The sequence below is a fragment of the Callithrix jacchus genome, chromosome 12 (genome assembly GCF_049354715.1).
Source record: "Callithrix jacchus isolate 240 chromosome 12, calJac240_pri, whole genome shotgun sequence".
NCBI classification, from domain to species: Eukaryota; Metazoa; Chordata; class Mammalia; order Primates; family Cebidae; genus Callithrix; species Callithrix jacchus.
In genome coordinates this window covers 7,591,396-7,607,748 of record NC_133513.1, presented here as the reverse complement: position 1 = coordinate 7,607,748, position 16,353 = coordinate 7,591,396, and the positions used below count along the sequence as shown (strand labels likewise).

At 47.3% G+C, this 16,353-nt stretch overlaps 1 protein-coding gene across 1 annotated transcript in view; it reads right to left on the bottom strand.

The window, feature by feature from the left end:
- RBFOX1 (RNA binding fox-1 homolog 1) overlaps positions 1–16,353 on the bottom strand; it is a 2,602,982-nt gene that overhangs the window by 2,353,631 nt on the left and 232,998 nt on the right. Inside the window, 1 exon segment of the mRNA XM_078344605.1 lies at positions 8,370–8,408. Coding sequence (XP_078200731.1) covers positions 8,370–8,408 — 39 coding nt within the window.

The window sequence follows — 16,353 nt, the reverse complement described above, 5'->3', positions numbered from 1 at the left end:
GGGACACTGGGTGGAAACGGGGCAGGCAGGAGCCTGGATGAGATGCTCGGTGTAAATACATTTTTCAATGCCGTGTACATTTGGCAGCAGTGATTCTGACAGGGGAACAAGACAGTCATGGATAAGAGCTGGAGCCACACTTTGGAGGCCAAGGCAGGAGGATCACTTGCACACAGAAGTTTGAGGCTGCAGTGAGCTATGATCATGCCCTTGCACTCTAGCCTGGAAAACAGAGCAAGGTCTCGTCTGGGAAAAAAAAATGCTAAAGCCAGGTCCAGGCACTCACTGGGTCTGCCACTTCCTCAGATATGTGGCTGTGGGCATGTTATGAAACCTCAGCCACCACCTTCACCATTTGAACTGTGGAAGCCAAGGACTGACTCCTCACTGGGTTGTCGCAAAGATTAGGTGAGAAATTCTATATGTGGTACTTAAGCACAGCACCTATTAAAGATTAACCCTCCACATAAATACTACCTAGTACTATACCTACGTCAAAATTATAAACTATTGACATTAAGCTGGCCCCGAAGGTTCTGGTGACAGTTGACAATGCCTAGGAAGAGGCTGGAAGAAGGTTCAGAAAAATGCAACACGCAGCTGAATTTCCTCGTCCTATCTGGACAGAATTTAAAGCTGTCATTTCATTCTTGACTTTGAATCTCAGAGAAACATGGGTTAGGGCAGCCTTTTCGGAAGCACTTCAAGGCTCAACTTAAATCGCATGTAGAATTCTAGCAGGATGCCTACCTTCAAATCAGCAGGTAAGATAAAAGCAAATTTAACAGACTCTACAGAGCAAAGAACAGAGAAAACAAACGAAGCAGCAAGGAAAGGCACTGTGAGAAATAATTTTTTAAATGACAGAAGATCAAACATATCTATTATGGCAAATATATTTACACTAAATTCCTCAACTAAAAGACTAGGATTCTCAGACTGGCTGAATAAACAAACGCCATCCATGTGCCACCTCAAGAGACACTTACGACAAAATGAAATCTTACAAAATGAAGCATGTCTAGGCCTACCCATGGCAACCAAAGGAAGACTGGAGAACAATGCTGGTTTCAAAAACCCAAGGCAGGAAGCGTCAGCCAAGCTCAAGATGGTCATTTTCTATGAATAAAAGGTTCGATCCATAGCCAATGCTAGTCAATAAATAGCCTTCATGAGTCAGACAGCATGGGCTCAGAATATGCACAGCACAACGCTTGGCCAGTACCAAGAAAAATGAACAGAAATTAACTCTAGGAGATCCTAACCAACCTACCTCCTAAGAAAAATAAAGAACCCCATGCTCCCTCATGCTTATAAAATAAATCAGGTTTGTCACACATAGAGCATGTCTTCACAAATGTCCAAGGGGTATTTTTAAAACACATATTAATGAACAAGTTAAGCTTTAATGAAGCCCCTTCAGTAGGTTCTGTACAGTCTACTTTCTCAGCCGTATGTAAGTGGAAGTTCATTTTTAAAACGTACTGTTGCAACAAGTTCCTAATGCTTAGAAGTTCATAAGCACCTGACTGATGCTGTGGTTGAATAACAGGTAGGGTTTGAATAATCCAAGATGAAGTAATTCCAAGGAAATTCTTATTTGCTTTTGAATATGGTCACAAACTCAGGAAAATGCCGCCAGACTTGCCTGTTTGTCTACCTGTCCATCCATCCATCCACACTCATCCACCCATTCATCTGTCCATCTATCCATCCACCCATCACCCACCCACTCATCCATCCCTCTACCCACTCTTCCTTCCTTCCATCCATCTACCCACCCACCCTTACATCTATCTTTCCATCTATCCACCCCTCCTTCCTTCCTTCCATCCATCTACCCACCTACCTGTACATTTATCCTTCCTCCCACCCACCTTCCTTACCTCCATTCATCCACCCATCTACCCACTTACCTTTCCACCCATCCTTCTATTTATCCATCCAATCATTCACTCATCCTTTCATCCATCCATCCATCCATCCATCCGTGTACCCACCCATCCATCCATCTGCCCATCCACCCTTCCTTCCTACCTTCCTTCTATCCAACCACCCACTTACCCTTCCATCCATCCACCCTTCCATTCATCTTTTCATCCATTCATCTCGCCATCCTTCCACCCGTTCATCCTTCCATCCGTCCATCCATGCAGTGTACATCATCTACTCTCTACCAAGTACCACACAAGGTGCTGGGGATGGAATAAAACCATGAGGCACTACTTGCTAGGAATGTTACAGACCCACGGCCATGCAAAAAAATAACAGACAAGTGGAGAACATAATTAAAAATAGGTAGGATGATAAGAAATGAGACATCACAGTGTAACAGGAGTAATGAGGTTTCAGGTAAGGTCTGTTTCTCACCCGACAAATATTTATCAGATGTTCCTTATATGACATGCCCAGGAACTATCACAGTGAATGAGACGTATTTCTTGGGAAGCATATATTTCAGTGGGAAGAAATCACGTAAATAAACATGAGAACAAAAAGGAGTATTATTTCAGATCATGCTAAGTGCCATGGAAAAGATAAAACAGGGAATGGAAAAGGGCATGTTTGGGCCAGGACAGTCATCAAAGGCTCCTCAGGAGGAGGGACATTGGCTCTGAGAGCCTCATGGACCAAGGCAGGGGCAGAGGCGATGTCAGAAAGGTGACTGGGGCCAGCTCATGCTGGTGTCAGGCTGTCTCAATGTATCCTGATGACAAGAGGAAGCCTTGGGACTTTGAGCAGGAGTTTCGTGTGTTTCTGCTTGAGCCCCTAAGACACCATGAGTTCCTCTGGGAGCCAGACACCCTTCCAAGCCAAAGTTACCTATGCAGGCAGGCATGCAGCTTCCACGGAGGATCAGATGGCAACTCCTGCTCTAATTACACTGGTAATTATGAGCTGACACTTGCTGAGCAAGAAAGAACATTCCTTCTGTTAGGAAATGATCACTGGGAAGCCAGTCCTGGCCTCTCCAACAGGGAAGGCGCTGTGCATTTACAAACAGCTGATGAAAGAAGGCGAGACCCAGTCCAGACGGGGAGCACAGAAATCACTCTAAGAAATAATTAAGGAACCTGGAAGATGAGGAGAAGAGCCGTTCCAGCATGCACACAGACCCTCCTGGCCCCTGGGGCAGCATTAACAAGAGCAAATACTCCTCAGTCAGTCCGACCAAGATTTTAATCCTGACCTGTCTGTAGTGAGCTGGGAGACCTGGTAGCCTGGAACGGTGATCTGCCTCCCTGCCATGCACAAATGGGTTTAAAAATAACCTTTCTTGCAGTGGGGGTGGGGGCACAGCATTGGGAGGATTACATGTGATTGCGTTTGTAAGGTACCTGGAACACAGTAAGTGTACATACAAGTGATGCCAGGCCCTCCTCTGCAGGCTTCCCTATGCCTCGTGGGTAGAAGCTCTGGAGTGAGGAGGAAGGGAAAGAGAACAAAAGGGAGGGCGCTGCCAACCACAGAGGTTATTATGCTCCCTGAGGATGCTGGAAGGCAGGGAGAGAGCCGTGATAATAAGATTCTCACCCCGTTTTCCGTGTGACGGCAAATAACAGAGATGAGAAAAGAGCATCCGTCAGAACTCACAGAGAAGGCAGACAAGGCAAGGAGATCAAAGGAATAAATCCATCGCAATCTGAAAAACAGCCTGCCTGCTTTCATCTGTCTGGGAGGTGACGCAAGGACCCACACTCCAGCCAAAAACACACTTTCTTCCACCCAGACCGTGCAGAGCACGGCTGAGGGCAAGGCAGCTTCCAAAACAGACCCCCTTGGGGATAATACATCTTCTCCTTGGTCTGGCCACATCCTGCCAGGACCTTGATCCCCACTCCAGGCTAAGCTCTAGAAATATACCCCTGCCAGGGAGATTTATCCATTTTAAAAGGTCAGAGAATTACTGTCACTGAAGCTTGGGCACAGAGCAGGTGTAAATATTCCCGAGGTTCCACGAGTGCTTTATCATACTCAGGAGTGAGGACCTGGGGGAAGTGGGGCCTTAGGGAAGTTCCTTCCCAGACAGACCACGTAACTACCCTGGTGCCTGGAGAGACAGGGAGTTCTCTGGGGGTGGGGACCTACCTGCCCATGCCATCTTTATCACCTTTTTCTCTCTCTCACCTGGGAAGGGTCTCATCTCCAGCTTCCTGGGCTGCTGGCAATGCCAGGGACCTGGATCCTCTCTGTCCAGTTTCACAGAGCATCTCTCAGAGGGTAAAAGCATGCCACTCAACAGATTCCCACCTCAACCCAGTCCCCGAAATACCGAGAAGACAGAAGTGCAGGGCCAGTTAAAAAACAACCATCACCTTAACTGTAGAGACTGGATCACCTGTGTTCCAATACACTGGTTCCCAAGCCTCTCTTCAGAGGGGAACGGAATGCCATTTCCTCAGTAGGAATTCCCATCTTCTCACATCCGACTAAGAACTTTTCAGCATCTCAAGATGCTCTGGGGACTGTGTGGATCTGGGAAAGCTGGAACTGTAACGAAGTTTTTAAACATAATCAGGCCTGGCACAGTGGCTCACGCCTGTAATCCCAGCACTTTGGGAGGCTGAGGTGGGTGGATTGCCCGAGGTCAGGAGTCTAAGAACATCTTGGCCAACATGGTGAAACCCTGTCTCTACTAAAAATACAAAAATTAGTCGGGCATGGTGGTGCATGCTTGTAATCCCAGCTACTTGGAAAGCTTAGGCAGGAGAATCGCTTGAGCCCAGGAGGCAGAGGTTACGGTGTCACTGCAATCCAGCCTGAGCGACAAGAGCGAAACTCTGTCTCAAAACAAAAATAATAATTAATCACTGCACTGGTACAAAAAATGCTGATGCTTTCAGGAAGCCTGGAGAAGCCTCCAGATGTAATGGGAGGGTTCCAGGCTGCAGAGACAAATAGACCAGGGTTCAAATCCCAGCTCTGCCACTTACAAGCTCTGTGACTATGGACAGGCTATCTCACCTCTCTGGGCTCCTGCTCGCCACGGTAGAAAAAGATAGACGATGAGACCCAGTTGCTCAGGTGCTACAGGGATTTCGGCTGATGGATTATTGTATGGCTCCTGGCCGATGCCCCCTGAATCGTTATTATTTGGTTAAGTTGCTTTTGTCAGCCCTGAGATATGAAGAGAGACTGAGAGAGACAGAGAGAGAATGTGTGCATGTGTATCTGGGTTAAACACCCTATCACAAACCAACTCAATCAAATGGCCCAGCAGCTGCACAGACTTTCCAAAGTTTAGAGGTTAAGAGGCTACAGTAGGAAAACAGGGCATACCAGGGACCAGGAATAGACACATTTGGTCCCTCTAGATGAGAGGAGCCTGTCTCCCTTTCCCTCTCCCTCCTACCTCCTCTTTGCCCAAGCCCAGTGCACAGCCTAGAACATGCTACCCAGGGCTGATGTTCCACATGCATGACGGTGTGGTGGTTGTAAACACGGGCAACGGCCGGCCTTGCAGGCTTCAGACCTCGGCTCTGTCCCTCACTCTGGGAGCTCCAGGAGAAACCTTGCTGAGTCTGTTTCCCTTTGTTAAAAGACGGTGTCAATCTGGCAGCTCCTTAATAAGTTAAACATAGAATTATTGTATGGCCCAACAATCCCACTCCTAGGTAGATACCCACAAGAACCAAAAACAGGAACTCAAACAAGTACCTGGGCACAAATCTTTATAGCAGCATTCTTGGCAACAGACAAAAGGTAGACACAACCCAAGTTTCTATGCCTGGATGAATGGATAATCAAGTGCTCTTGCCTTACAATGGAATATTATTCAGCCATGAAAAGGAGAGAATGCTGCAATATGAACAAACCTCAAAAACATGATCCTAAGTGAAAGAAGCCAGACACAGAAGACCACCTACTATATGATTCCATTGATATAAAATATCCAGAAAGGTAAATCCACAGGGGCAGGATACAGATTCACTGTTCTCAGGGGCTGGGGGATGGAGGAAGGAGAGGGGTGACTGCTTAAAGGTCATGAGGTCTGCTTTGGGGATGATGAACATGTTTTGGAACTACGTAAAGGTGTGGTGGCACGACATCGTGAATGCACTAAAATCCACTGAGCTGTTCACCGTGAAATGGCTAACTTCATGTTATGTGTATTTCCATTACAAATTGATTAACAAAGAGGGAAACGACGGTGCCTCACTCAGGCAGTATAGAAAGAAGCGATGAACACATGTGAATAGGCACCTGGGCTAATCCCTGGCCAGTTATAAACCCCCCTCAAACACTTTGTTAGATGCTTCCTTGCTCTGTCGGCTTTTAACAAAGACCACCTCCCAAACACCCAACTAGTTCTGAAATGACTTCTCCACCCATGGGATGTGCCAGGGATGAGCATAGGTGCTGGGATAATACTCCCCGCAAAGAAAGAGGACTCCGAGAAGCTCCCCGCAGTGTTAAATGCCTGAAGGCAGCTGCACCTGGGAGAACTCCTCTGCCATCTGCTCCATACTCTCCAAAGCAGCAGCAGAGGAGGTAACAGACAGGCCAGAGCTTGCCCGCTCTAGTACCTGCCTCCCAAGAAAACCTCTACTGCTCAGATCCAGCCATCCCCACCAGGTCCTGCAGAAGGCAAAGTGGTTCAGGGAGACCACAGGATGGGCAGACACCTACCAAGAGCACAGGCAAAGATATAAAACCTTCTCTTTTCAGTGCCCAGCCCTAGAAGCTAGGATTGACCTAAGTGACTGGGCGGGAAGCCAACAACAGAATAAGCAGTGACCTCTATCCTGAGATGGATCCAATATCCCAGAATCTCAAGACTTCTGACTGTGTTTCTGATAAACCAGTCAACATCAACACAAAGGTCAAGCAAAAGGTAGCTACTCAGCATAACGTTTTCAAGGTTCATCTAAACTGTAAAATGGATCACTGCTTCTTTCCTTTTTATGGCTGCGTGATATTCCACTGCATGGATAGACCACATTTTATTTATCCATTCCTCCACTGATGGACATGTGAGCTATTTCTCCTTTCTTGCTTCCACGAATAATGTCACTGTGAAGATGTGTGTCCATGTGCTTGTTTGAGTACCTGTCTTCAGTACTTTTGGCTATATATGTAGGAGTGAAATTGCTGGGCCATATGGTAATTCTATGTTTAACTTTTGGAGGAACTGCCAAACTGTTTTCTAAGTAAAAGAAGCCAGACACAAAAGGTCACTTATTGTATGATTCCGCTTATGTGAAAAATTCAGAATAGGTAAAACCATAGAGACAGATTGCAGACTGCTGGTTGCCAGGGACTGTGGGGAGAGGAGAACTGGAGGGGAGACTGCTTAATGGGTACAGGGCTTTACTTTGGCATGATAGAAATGTTTTGGAAGTAGAGAGAGGTAGTGATTGCACAATACTGTGAATATACTAAGTGCTCCTAAATTGTTCATTTGAAAATGGCTAATTTCATATTATGTGAATTTCACCTCAATACAATTTGTTTGTTTAAAATGCAGCTACACAAACTCTTCTACCCATAACTGGCAGCCAACAAGAAAAGCCTGGGGAAGGATGGACAGTAACAGGATGGGAGGAGGAACAAGAGGGCACGGAGCATGCCCTAATCACCACTCAAATGACAGCAAGCATAGATTCCGCCTCCCCACAAAGCCTCCTTTGCTACTTAAACCATCTCTAATCCACTCCAGGGCCAGCCACATGATCCTCTCCAATCCCATTACAGAGGAAATTTACATATGTAATAAAAAGATGCTGTCTTGACACTAATCATGGGGAAAAAAAATCTTACGTTTGTATTAATTTTCCTTCTCAGGTTTTAATTGAAGAGTGGATACAGCATGGTGGGGAAAATAAAAATCTTACTTCCTCTTTCCAGAGCCATGTAGCTTCATTAGAAATTACATTAGTTCCTCATTAAGCAACAATAATAACGTAGAGTTGAAATCGATTTAAAAAAATGCATTGCCCCAAGGTATAGATCCGTTCGGTTCAATTATATTCTTGCATGGCCAAGCTCTGGTACCTCCAGTGCTAATAAAATTGTGGCATAATGCCAGGATGTGGGCTTCGTTCACTCGTCTTCAAAGCTCAGTGATGAGATATAGGCAAGCACCCTCATCATTCCCAATAAGGAGCTGTTTAAATGCCCACCCACCCCTCAACCCTGGCAAAACTGACTTCATTTCTGGAGCTCATACGTTTAAGATACCAAGTACATTTGACCTCATGAGCCTTCCCTGATCAATTAGTAGTGACTGTCTTGCTAAGGGATGAACTGCACGGTGGTTGATTACAGATGTCTGTCCTGGGCAGGGAAGTTGCAAGGCTGTGATGCGCGATCTTTCCATTGCTTTCATTTCCACCAGACTTCACAGTCAGAACAAAAGGAGCACTTACCTGACCCTCGACCAGGCCGTATGGCAGGGACAGTAGATCCTGCATTAAAAAAAAGAGAGAGAAGAAATTGGAACAATTGCTTTTGCTTTCTTTTTCTCTTAGATTTAGAAAAGAATGTTTTATTCACTCATTCTAAAAATGTCCATTGAATGCCTAACACGTCAGGCTCTGTTGTAGGCTGTTTTTGACAACAGACGAGATGACAAATCCCAGCTATGGGACAGAAGGGAGATGGGGAGAACGTGGCAAATAAGGAAGCTAATAAATAACTATTCATAATAAATGAAGATCAGATCAGAGTGGTAATTCCTATGATGATTGACGTCACTCATCTATATTCCTAAGATGAGAGACGGAGTGGAGAGTGATGGTGCGACTTTAGACTGGGGGTCAAGGAGCACTGCGAATGGAATGACAAGAGGGAGACTTCCATATGGAGGGGTGGCAGGTCACACGCCCTGGACAGACACAGGGGCAAGGTCTAGGAGACAGCCCAGAGTAGCCAGGACCATCAAACCGAGTGACAGGAGAGGAAAAGAGATGATGTCAAGGAGGCAGGCAGGGACCAGAGCATATCTAGCCTTGCAGGTTGAGACACAGAATTTGGGTGTTTTTCTAAGCAATGTGGGAGATTACAGGAAGGTAACATTTCTTTCTGAAAACACCCCAGCTCCTAAGCTAGGATTCCTAGGTAGCACTTGCAGAAACCCTTGGTGCCTCAAAGAAGACCTCACTCTGGGAGTACTATCTAATTTCAGGCCCCCAGGAATTGAAATGCCCCCTCCTCCCCCACCAGGATCTGAACTCAGCCAAGCACCTCCATTGGGTCAGACCCCCAACTCCTCCCCTCACCACATGTAGCTCCGGTAGGGTAGATCAACCCACACACATGCTCCCCTCAGTCTCAGAAAGCTGGGTCAGTTGCTTGCACAGGGAGGACCCTGGCTTAGTCAGAATGGAAACAGCCTGTTGCACAGACACTGTGTGGAACGTGAATCTGAGCCCCAGCCTTACCCAAGCCAAGCATATGACTCTTTCAGCCAAGAACACCTTCTCTTTTTTTGTCTCTCTGACCTAAGCTTATGTTTCTGCAATATTCCAGAACTGGGCAAGATGATTTCCCACCTTAAGTGAGAGAAGATACCATAGCTCCCCTTTTTTCTTGCCAAAAGTTCAGACCTGGCTTTCAGGGTCCCCAAGGACTCCACCAGCACTTCCTCTTCCTTCCAAGCCAAGGACATTCCCCCAATACCAAGTGGTGAGAGCAAGGGCTCCAACACAACAAGGTGCCTCTGGGAGCTAACCCACTGCAGCACCATGAAGACAGAGACCAGACGCAGCTCTGCTCTGCTGCCCAAGGCCTCAGGCACAGCAGACCTGGCCATTCTGGAGGAAGTCACATTCAACCCTTGCTATCCACTGGACACCAATTGTTCAGTCTCAGATTCCTCAGCCTACTTCACAGGGTGGAGATTCAATGAGGTCACGCATGCCTGGTCCATGGAAAAGTTTAGTGAAGGCCTGAGTGTTAAGAGCTATTATTAGTATGTTTGTTCTAGTTCTTGGCCGAGCCCATGGCCATGAAATTAACAATGAACATGGGCTAGAGTGAGTCAGCTCAGTCTCAGCTACGTGAAGAGGAGTCCTGAGGGGCATGACTCTGACCGAGACACACAATTTGGAAACAGGTAATCCACAGAGTAGATACTGAATACACACCTGGAGAATGAGGTGCTTCTCCCAGCCCTGTTCAAAGGCTGTGTTTTAAGCTGAACTGCGCCCCCACCCCCTCAAAACTCCTGTGTTGGCAACTCCAACCCCAGGACCTCTAAATGTAACTGACTTGGAGACAGGGCCTCTAAAGAGGTGACTGAGTTAAAACGAGGCTGTTAGACTGGGCCCTGATCCAGTCTGACTGCTGTCTTCATAAGAAGATGAAATTTGGACACATGCAGAGGTGTCAGAGACGCAGTAGCAGAGAGGCAAGGCCAGGTGAGGACGCAGCAAGGAGATGGCTGCCTGCAAGGCAAGGAAAGGGGCTTCAGAAGAAACCAATCCTGCCGACACCTCGATCCTGGACTTCTGGACTCCAGAACTGAGAGAAATAAATGTGCTGTGTAAGCCACTACAGCTATACTACTTTGTTCCAGCAGGCTGAGCTAACACACACACACCGGGGCACACGTGACCTTTCTCTCCCCTCTACTAGGTGCAAAGGAGAGGGCTTGTGGTTCTCAAGGAGGGCCCTTCCCCTCCCAGTCTACAGACCTCTGTGCCAGCCCAGGTGGGTCTCTGCCCTCAAGCTCCTAAAGGAGGTGCCTGCCGACCAGGGTCTGCACACAGGGGCTGAACTCCTGCGCTCCTAGAGACAAACCTCCCAGCCCCTCCTCCATCCACCGCGCCTCCCCTTCACGGTCTCCAAGCCCTCCTGCTCTATTGCCTCCTTTCTTGGGACTCAGAAACGCACCCAAAGCTCGCCACATTATTAACCATACAGCTTCGTTTCCTCTGCTTCTTGCCATCTGCCCTGCAGAGCTGAGCTGAACGCTGGAGACCTGATGGGGCACAAATGGAGGAGGCCCCGCGTGCCCCCACAGTCTGGGGAGGAGCATACTGCACTGAGAGAGCAGCAAAAATGCACGTAAAGCTACAGCTCTGCAGGAGAAGATGATGAGGCAAGGACCCTTGGTGCCCTGTCATTTACTCTTCACTGCCTGGGTTCCCCGCCCACCCAGACAGCTAACTCCACAACTAGAATGCTCTGCAGTGACTCTCCCTTCTTCAAGCTCTGTCCTGTCCTGTCCCGTCTCCTCTCTTCCTGAGGCATTTCCTCCTTTCTCTGTGCCTATTCCAGGAATGCCAACATCCCCTAGGGTCTGCCCTTTGCCCTCCCAGAGAACCATTTACCATGGCATCTGGACCCCAATGTCTACCTCATTGAGGACCCCTGACTGTGCAGGTCTAGCCTCAACTGCTCTCTTGAGCACCAGACTCAACTAACTGACCATCCTGTGGCCCCTCCACATGGTTGTCCCTTGGACATATCAACTCCACACAGGCCAAGCCAAGCTCTCCTCTCTCCTCATCTGTGCCTCCTTCCCCTCCTGACACCAAGAAGGCATCTTGGTTCTCCCAGCCCAAGGAGCCTGGAGCCCTGGCACCTCCTGATTCCTTGCTCCTGCTGGTCCATCACAGAAATGTTGATCCACTGCAGGTGTGCATAGCACAATGCTCCCATGCCTGGCTATGGCAATGAGAGGCTCTTCAAAGGCTACTGAATACCTCTCTTTGTGCTACTGATAACAATTTGGCTGAAAGCAAATTTGCTCAAAATAGACCTCCCATGGTGCCTGCATTTCTGGGTGTTGTAATCTTGGTGTTGCCATGAAGTAGGTCGGTTGGTCCATCTTTTTTTTTTTTTCTTTTTCCGACAGAATCTCACTCTGTGGCCCAGGCTGGAGTGCAGTGGCACAATCTCGACTAACTGCAACCTCCAGCTCCCAGGTTCAAGCAATTCTCTTGCCTCAGCCTCCAGAGTAGATGGGATTACAGGTGCATGCCACCATGCCCCGCCAATTTTTATATTTTTTGTAGAGACAGAACCTCACCATGTTGGCCAGCTGGTCTCAAACTCCTGACCTCAAGTGACCCACCTGCCTTGGCCTCCCAAAGTGCTGGGATGACAGGCATGAACCACCATGTCCGTCTGCCGTGAAATGGTTTTAAACACTTTTTATGCATCTTAACCACTTGGATCCGTTTATTCCCCTGCATTATTTGCATTTTATTTTTTCATTTAGAAACTCAAAATCTAGTATTGCTAAGCTCAGTGATGACTAATGGCAGACAGAGAAGAATAAAAAGATGAGCCTCACAGAACAGCCCCTTGAAAAGCAACGCACTTCATGCCACTGTGCTGCCTTGCAAAAATCTATTTTGCAGTAAGTGTGATCCCAGAAAGGTAAGGTGTCAGTTGGATTCATCAAAAAACAAAATCCATGTTATGTTCCCAACCACTCCTCTTTGAATTATAAAGGAAGAGAAAATTCCCTACCACCCGCCAAACTCAACCCTGGAAGTACAACCAGCGATGCAGGACTGACGTGTATTCTTCAACCATTTTCCCTAAAAATGCAAAAACATATCTGTCATCTATGCATATATACATAGATACATACACAAATACACTTTCAGTTTTTAAAAGTGGACCAATGCTTAGTTATTGATATGCACACCTTCTTTTCAAAAATGTATCAATTTGGTATGAATGCCTTTCCTAGGCAATTCATGGATAACCAAGTTTAATTTGAGCAACTTGGAAAATTCAGGCCAGATTTTTCTTTGTCATGGGACTCATCCCATACATGTAAGACATTTAGCAGCACCCCTAGCCTTTACCCACCGAATACCAGTCTTACATCTCCTCCCCTAATTAAAACAACCAAAATGTCTCCAGAAGAGGCCAAATGTCCCCAAGGGACCACAGTCCTCAGCCCTTGGTGTGGAGACACCTATTCCTTCTTTCCTAACAGCTGGTAAAATCCCGTGCTGTAGATGCACCATACTTATTTATTTTCCTACTGATAACATCCAAAATTCCTCTATTTTTAGGAATTTGGTAGTTGAAAAATATCACAATGTACAAAGTAAAGGGTCACTTTATACTCGTGGTAAAACTTGAGTTATTGTGTATCATGCTTGTTTAAAACACACAGGTGCTTTCTGTGCACTAGAAACTCTCTGGGTTTCTAGCCAGGCATGGTGGCTCACACTTGTAATCCCAACACTTTGGGAGGCTGAGCTGGGTGGATCAACTGAGGTCAAGAGTTCAAGATCAGCCTAACCAACGTGGTGAAATCCCATCTCTACTACAAATACAAAAATTAGCCAGGTATGATGGTACACATCTGTAATTCCAGCTACTCAGGAGGCTGAGGCAGAGGAACCACTTGAGCCCAGGAGGCAGAGGTTTGCAGCGAGCCAAGATCACGCGGGCAACAGAGTGAGACTCTGTATCAAAAAAAAAAATAACAAAAGAAGCTCTCTGGGTTTCTTCTATACTTGCTCATGGGATGTGGATAAGGACAACATTTCACCTTTTGTTGAAAGAGATGGATAATCTTTAGTGCCAGTCATGGAATAAGGAGCTGACACCCTCCTGTACCATTGGTGGGAGGGAAATTGGTGCCACCTTTCTGGTGGGCAACCAGGCAAAACAGATCAAGAGCCATCTGCCCTGTCTAGCTATGTATTTTTTGTTCAGTAAAATTGGGTGGATAACTACCCTCTGGCCCTTCCCTTCTCTTTAGACTGGATGAGCTCAGTGAAGCTAGACGGCTCTCAAAGATAAATGCCTGGTCCTTCTCAGAAAGACAATTAATGAGCTCAGAGGCTGCTTAAACTGAGATGAAATGTGAGATTAACAGACGCAGGGCCATCCATCCACCCTGCCAGCAGGCTATCTCCTCCTTGCCACGCTGTTTCATTAAGTTCTGCCAGGGAAACCCACCAAATGCTCCGTGGCCACCAGGTCTATTTTTGAGATAATTACAAGGCTCGGGCTTGAATCCACTTAAAGGCAGAAACATGGTACAGGCAAGGATTAAGGCAGACTCTCCCCTTTCTCTTCAGCTGAAACTGTCCCAATAGGCTTTAAAGGGGAAAAAAAAAAAAACTGCATGAAACTTTCATCAGAGCCTGGTTGGTTGCAGCTGGAGGGCCCAAAGTTTTAGTTCTGAACAGTGCCCAGCACAATAATTAGGTGCCTGCCCTCCCTGCCAGCCTGCTGGTCTCAGCCGCCCCCTCAGCTCTCCAAGTCTAGAAATGAGTGCCTCGAGGGGAAGGGAGGCGTGGGGAACGCTAGGAGAGGCAGAGGCTGCAGAGTGCAGGCCGGGATCGTTGAGCCTCTAATTACACTCTTGAATTAACAAACCAGTGAACTCTACACAAGTTCAGATGTTACCACTGTGCACCACTGTTAGAGATGCAGCCGTTCTCTGCTGGTATAACCTTGCAAACAGCAAGACCACGGCGGGGTTCAGTCACCTTGGAGCTGGCTTCCTCTTTCCCCTTCCAGTCTGCAATCTCACAGAAGGCACACCAAGAATGCAAAACTGCAGGAGCCCCTCAGAAATGACGGAGCAGGAAGCACCTACTCTGTCCCCCACCCCAGTAGAGAAAACGAGAAAGGAAGTATTTCTGCAGACACTCCTTTCCCTGTCATTTGTTTTGTGAGCAGAATCTCAACCTTGACGTCTGAACATGTCCCTTCACCACCCGTCCCCCCCACTCCTGATGACAAGCGACAATATTTGTAATCGCTCTGACTCGATGCCAAAACAGCGCAAGCCAGGTGATGTGCTCTGCGCCTCCAATGGGATTAGGACTCAGATTTATCTTTGTGCTTTTCCCTTACGCCTTCCTCGAATGTGAATCTTCATCACTCCGGGGCATCTTCCTTGCCTCAGGGAGGATTAGGATTACTTTAGCAGGAATGAAAAGAGGAAGAAACAGTGTTCAGTCCTTCTGATATCGAAGGGAAGCTGCCTACAGAGCATTCATCACCCTTCACTGGAGAGCATGTCACCTGTGACACGGAGCACTATCATCTGAGACCTCATCACCACCTGGGAAGAGTCCTTGATCACTAGCAGCTGCCTGAGGGTGGTGGGTGGCACAGAAGGGTTCCTCCCGGGCCCAGAGCCTCTGCAGGACCCTAACAAAACTTACCTATGTGCTCCCCTTTTCAATGACGCCCTCTCTTTATTCAGAGGAAACTTATAAGCCCCTTAGAAGATGAGGGAGGTGCAAGGATGCAGATGGGATAGTGGGAAACTCAAACCCATTATACAGGAATTAAAATGTTTAGTCCTCACAATAAGACAAAAGGAAGTTATTACTAATTCCTGCTTCGATAATCACAACAACAGAGAAGCAAAGTTCTGAGGGCTGCAAAAGCCTGTGAGCTGGGATTCAAACCTTCTCTCACTGATTCTGGTTTCAAGACCCTCTTGTCCACACAGTATCTCATATAAATGAGGAATTCACTTGGCATCATGCAGAAATAAGGACTCACAAGACCCCAGTAGCTTCCAAGTGACTCAGGAAAGTGACCCTCAGAACACAACCTGAAACCGCTACACGCTAACATGAGATGCTGACATGCAGCAGGAATCCAGAGATGAAATGGCAGTGAAGGAGTCGGGGAACGTTTGTGAAGTTCCGAGTTGGAGTTATGAGCAGAACTTGGGTAACTGAAGAGGATGGGGGCAGGAATGAGGATTCAGACACAGGCCAGGGCAGGGAGAGCTGGAGAGAAGAGGACACAGTGGGTCCAAGTGCCCACATGAATGCCCTCATACTGTGCCCGCTCATTACCCCTTGATGGATAAAACATGCCAACTTTACGCTCCTAGCTCCTCACCTCTCTCCCCAACCAGAGACTGATCATTGACTTTTAGGAAACAGAATCAGACAACACAGAGGAAAACTAAACATGGAAGTGTGGGGGCCGGGCGCAGTGGCTCATGCCTGTCATCCCAGCACTTTGGGAGGCCGAGGTGGGTGGAACGGAGGTCAAGAGATTGAGACCATCCTGGCCAACATGATGAAACCCCATTCCTACTAAAAACGCAGAAAACTATCTGGGCATGAGGGCACATGCCCGTAGTCCCAGCTGCTTAGGAGGCTGAGGCAGGAGAATCATTTTCACCCGGGAGGCAGAGGTTGCAGTGAAGCATGATAACTGCACTCCAGCCTGGGTGACAGGGCAAGACTCCGTCTCGGGGAAAAAAAAGAGAGAGAGAGAGAGAGAGAAAGAAAAGAAAACAAAATGGGGGAAGGAGGCCATGGAATATCTTTGCAGCTGAGAATAAATCAAGCTTTGTCATAAAAAACTGGGAGTGGGGACACGGAGAGGCAATGAAGATGAAAGTGTTGGTGGCAGGGATGAAGAAAAGGAGACAGACTAGAGAAATATTTTGGA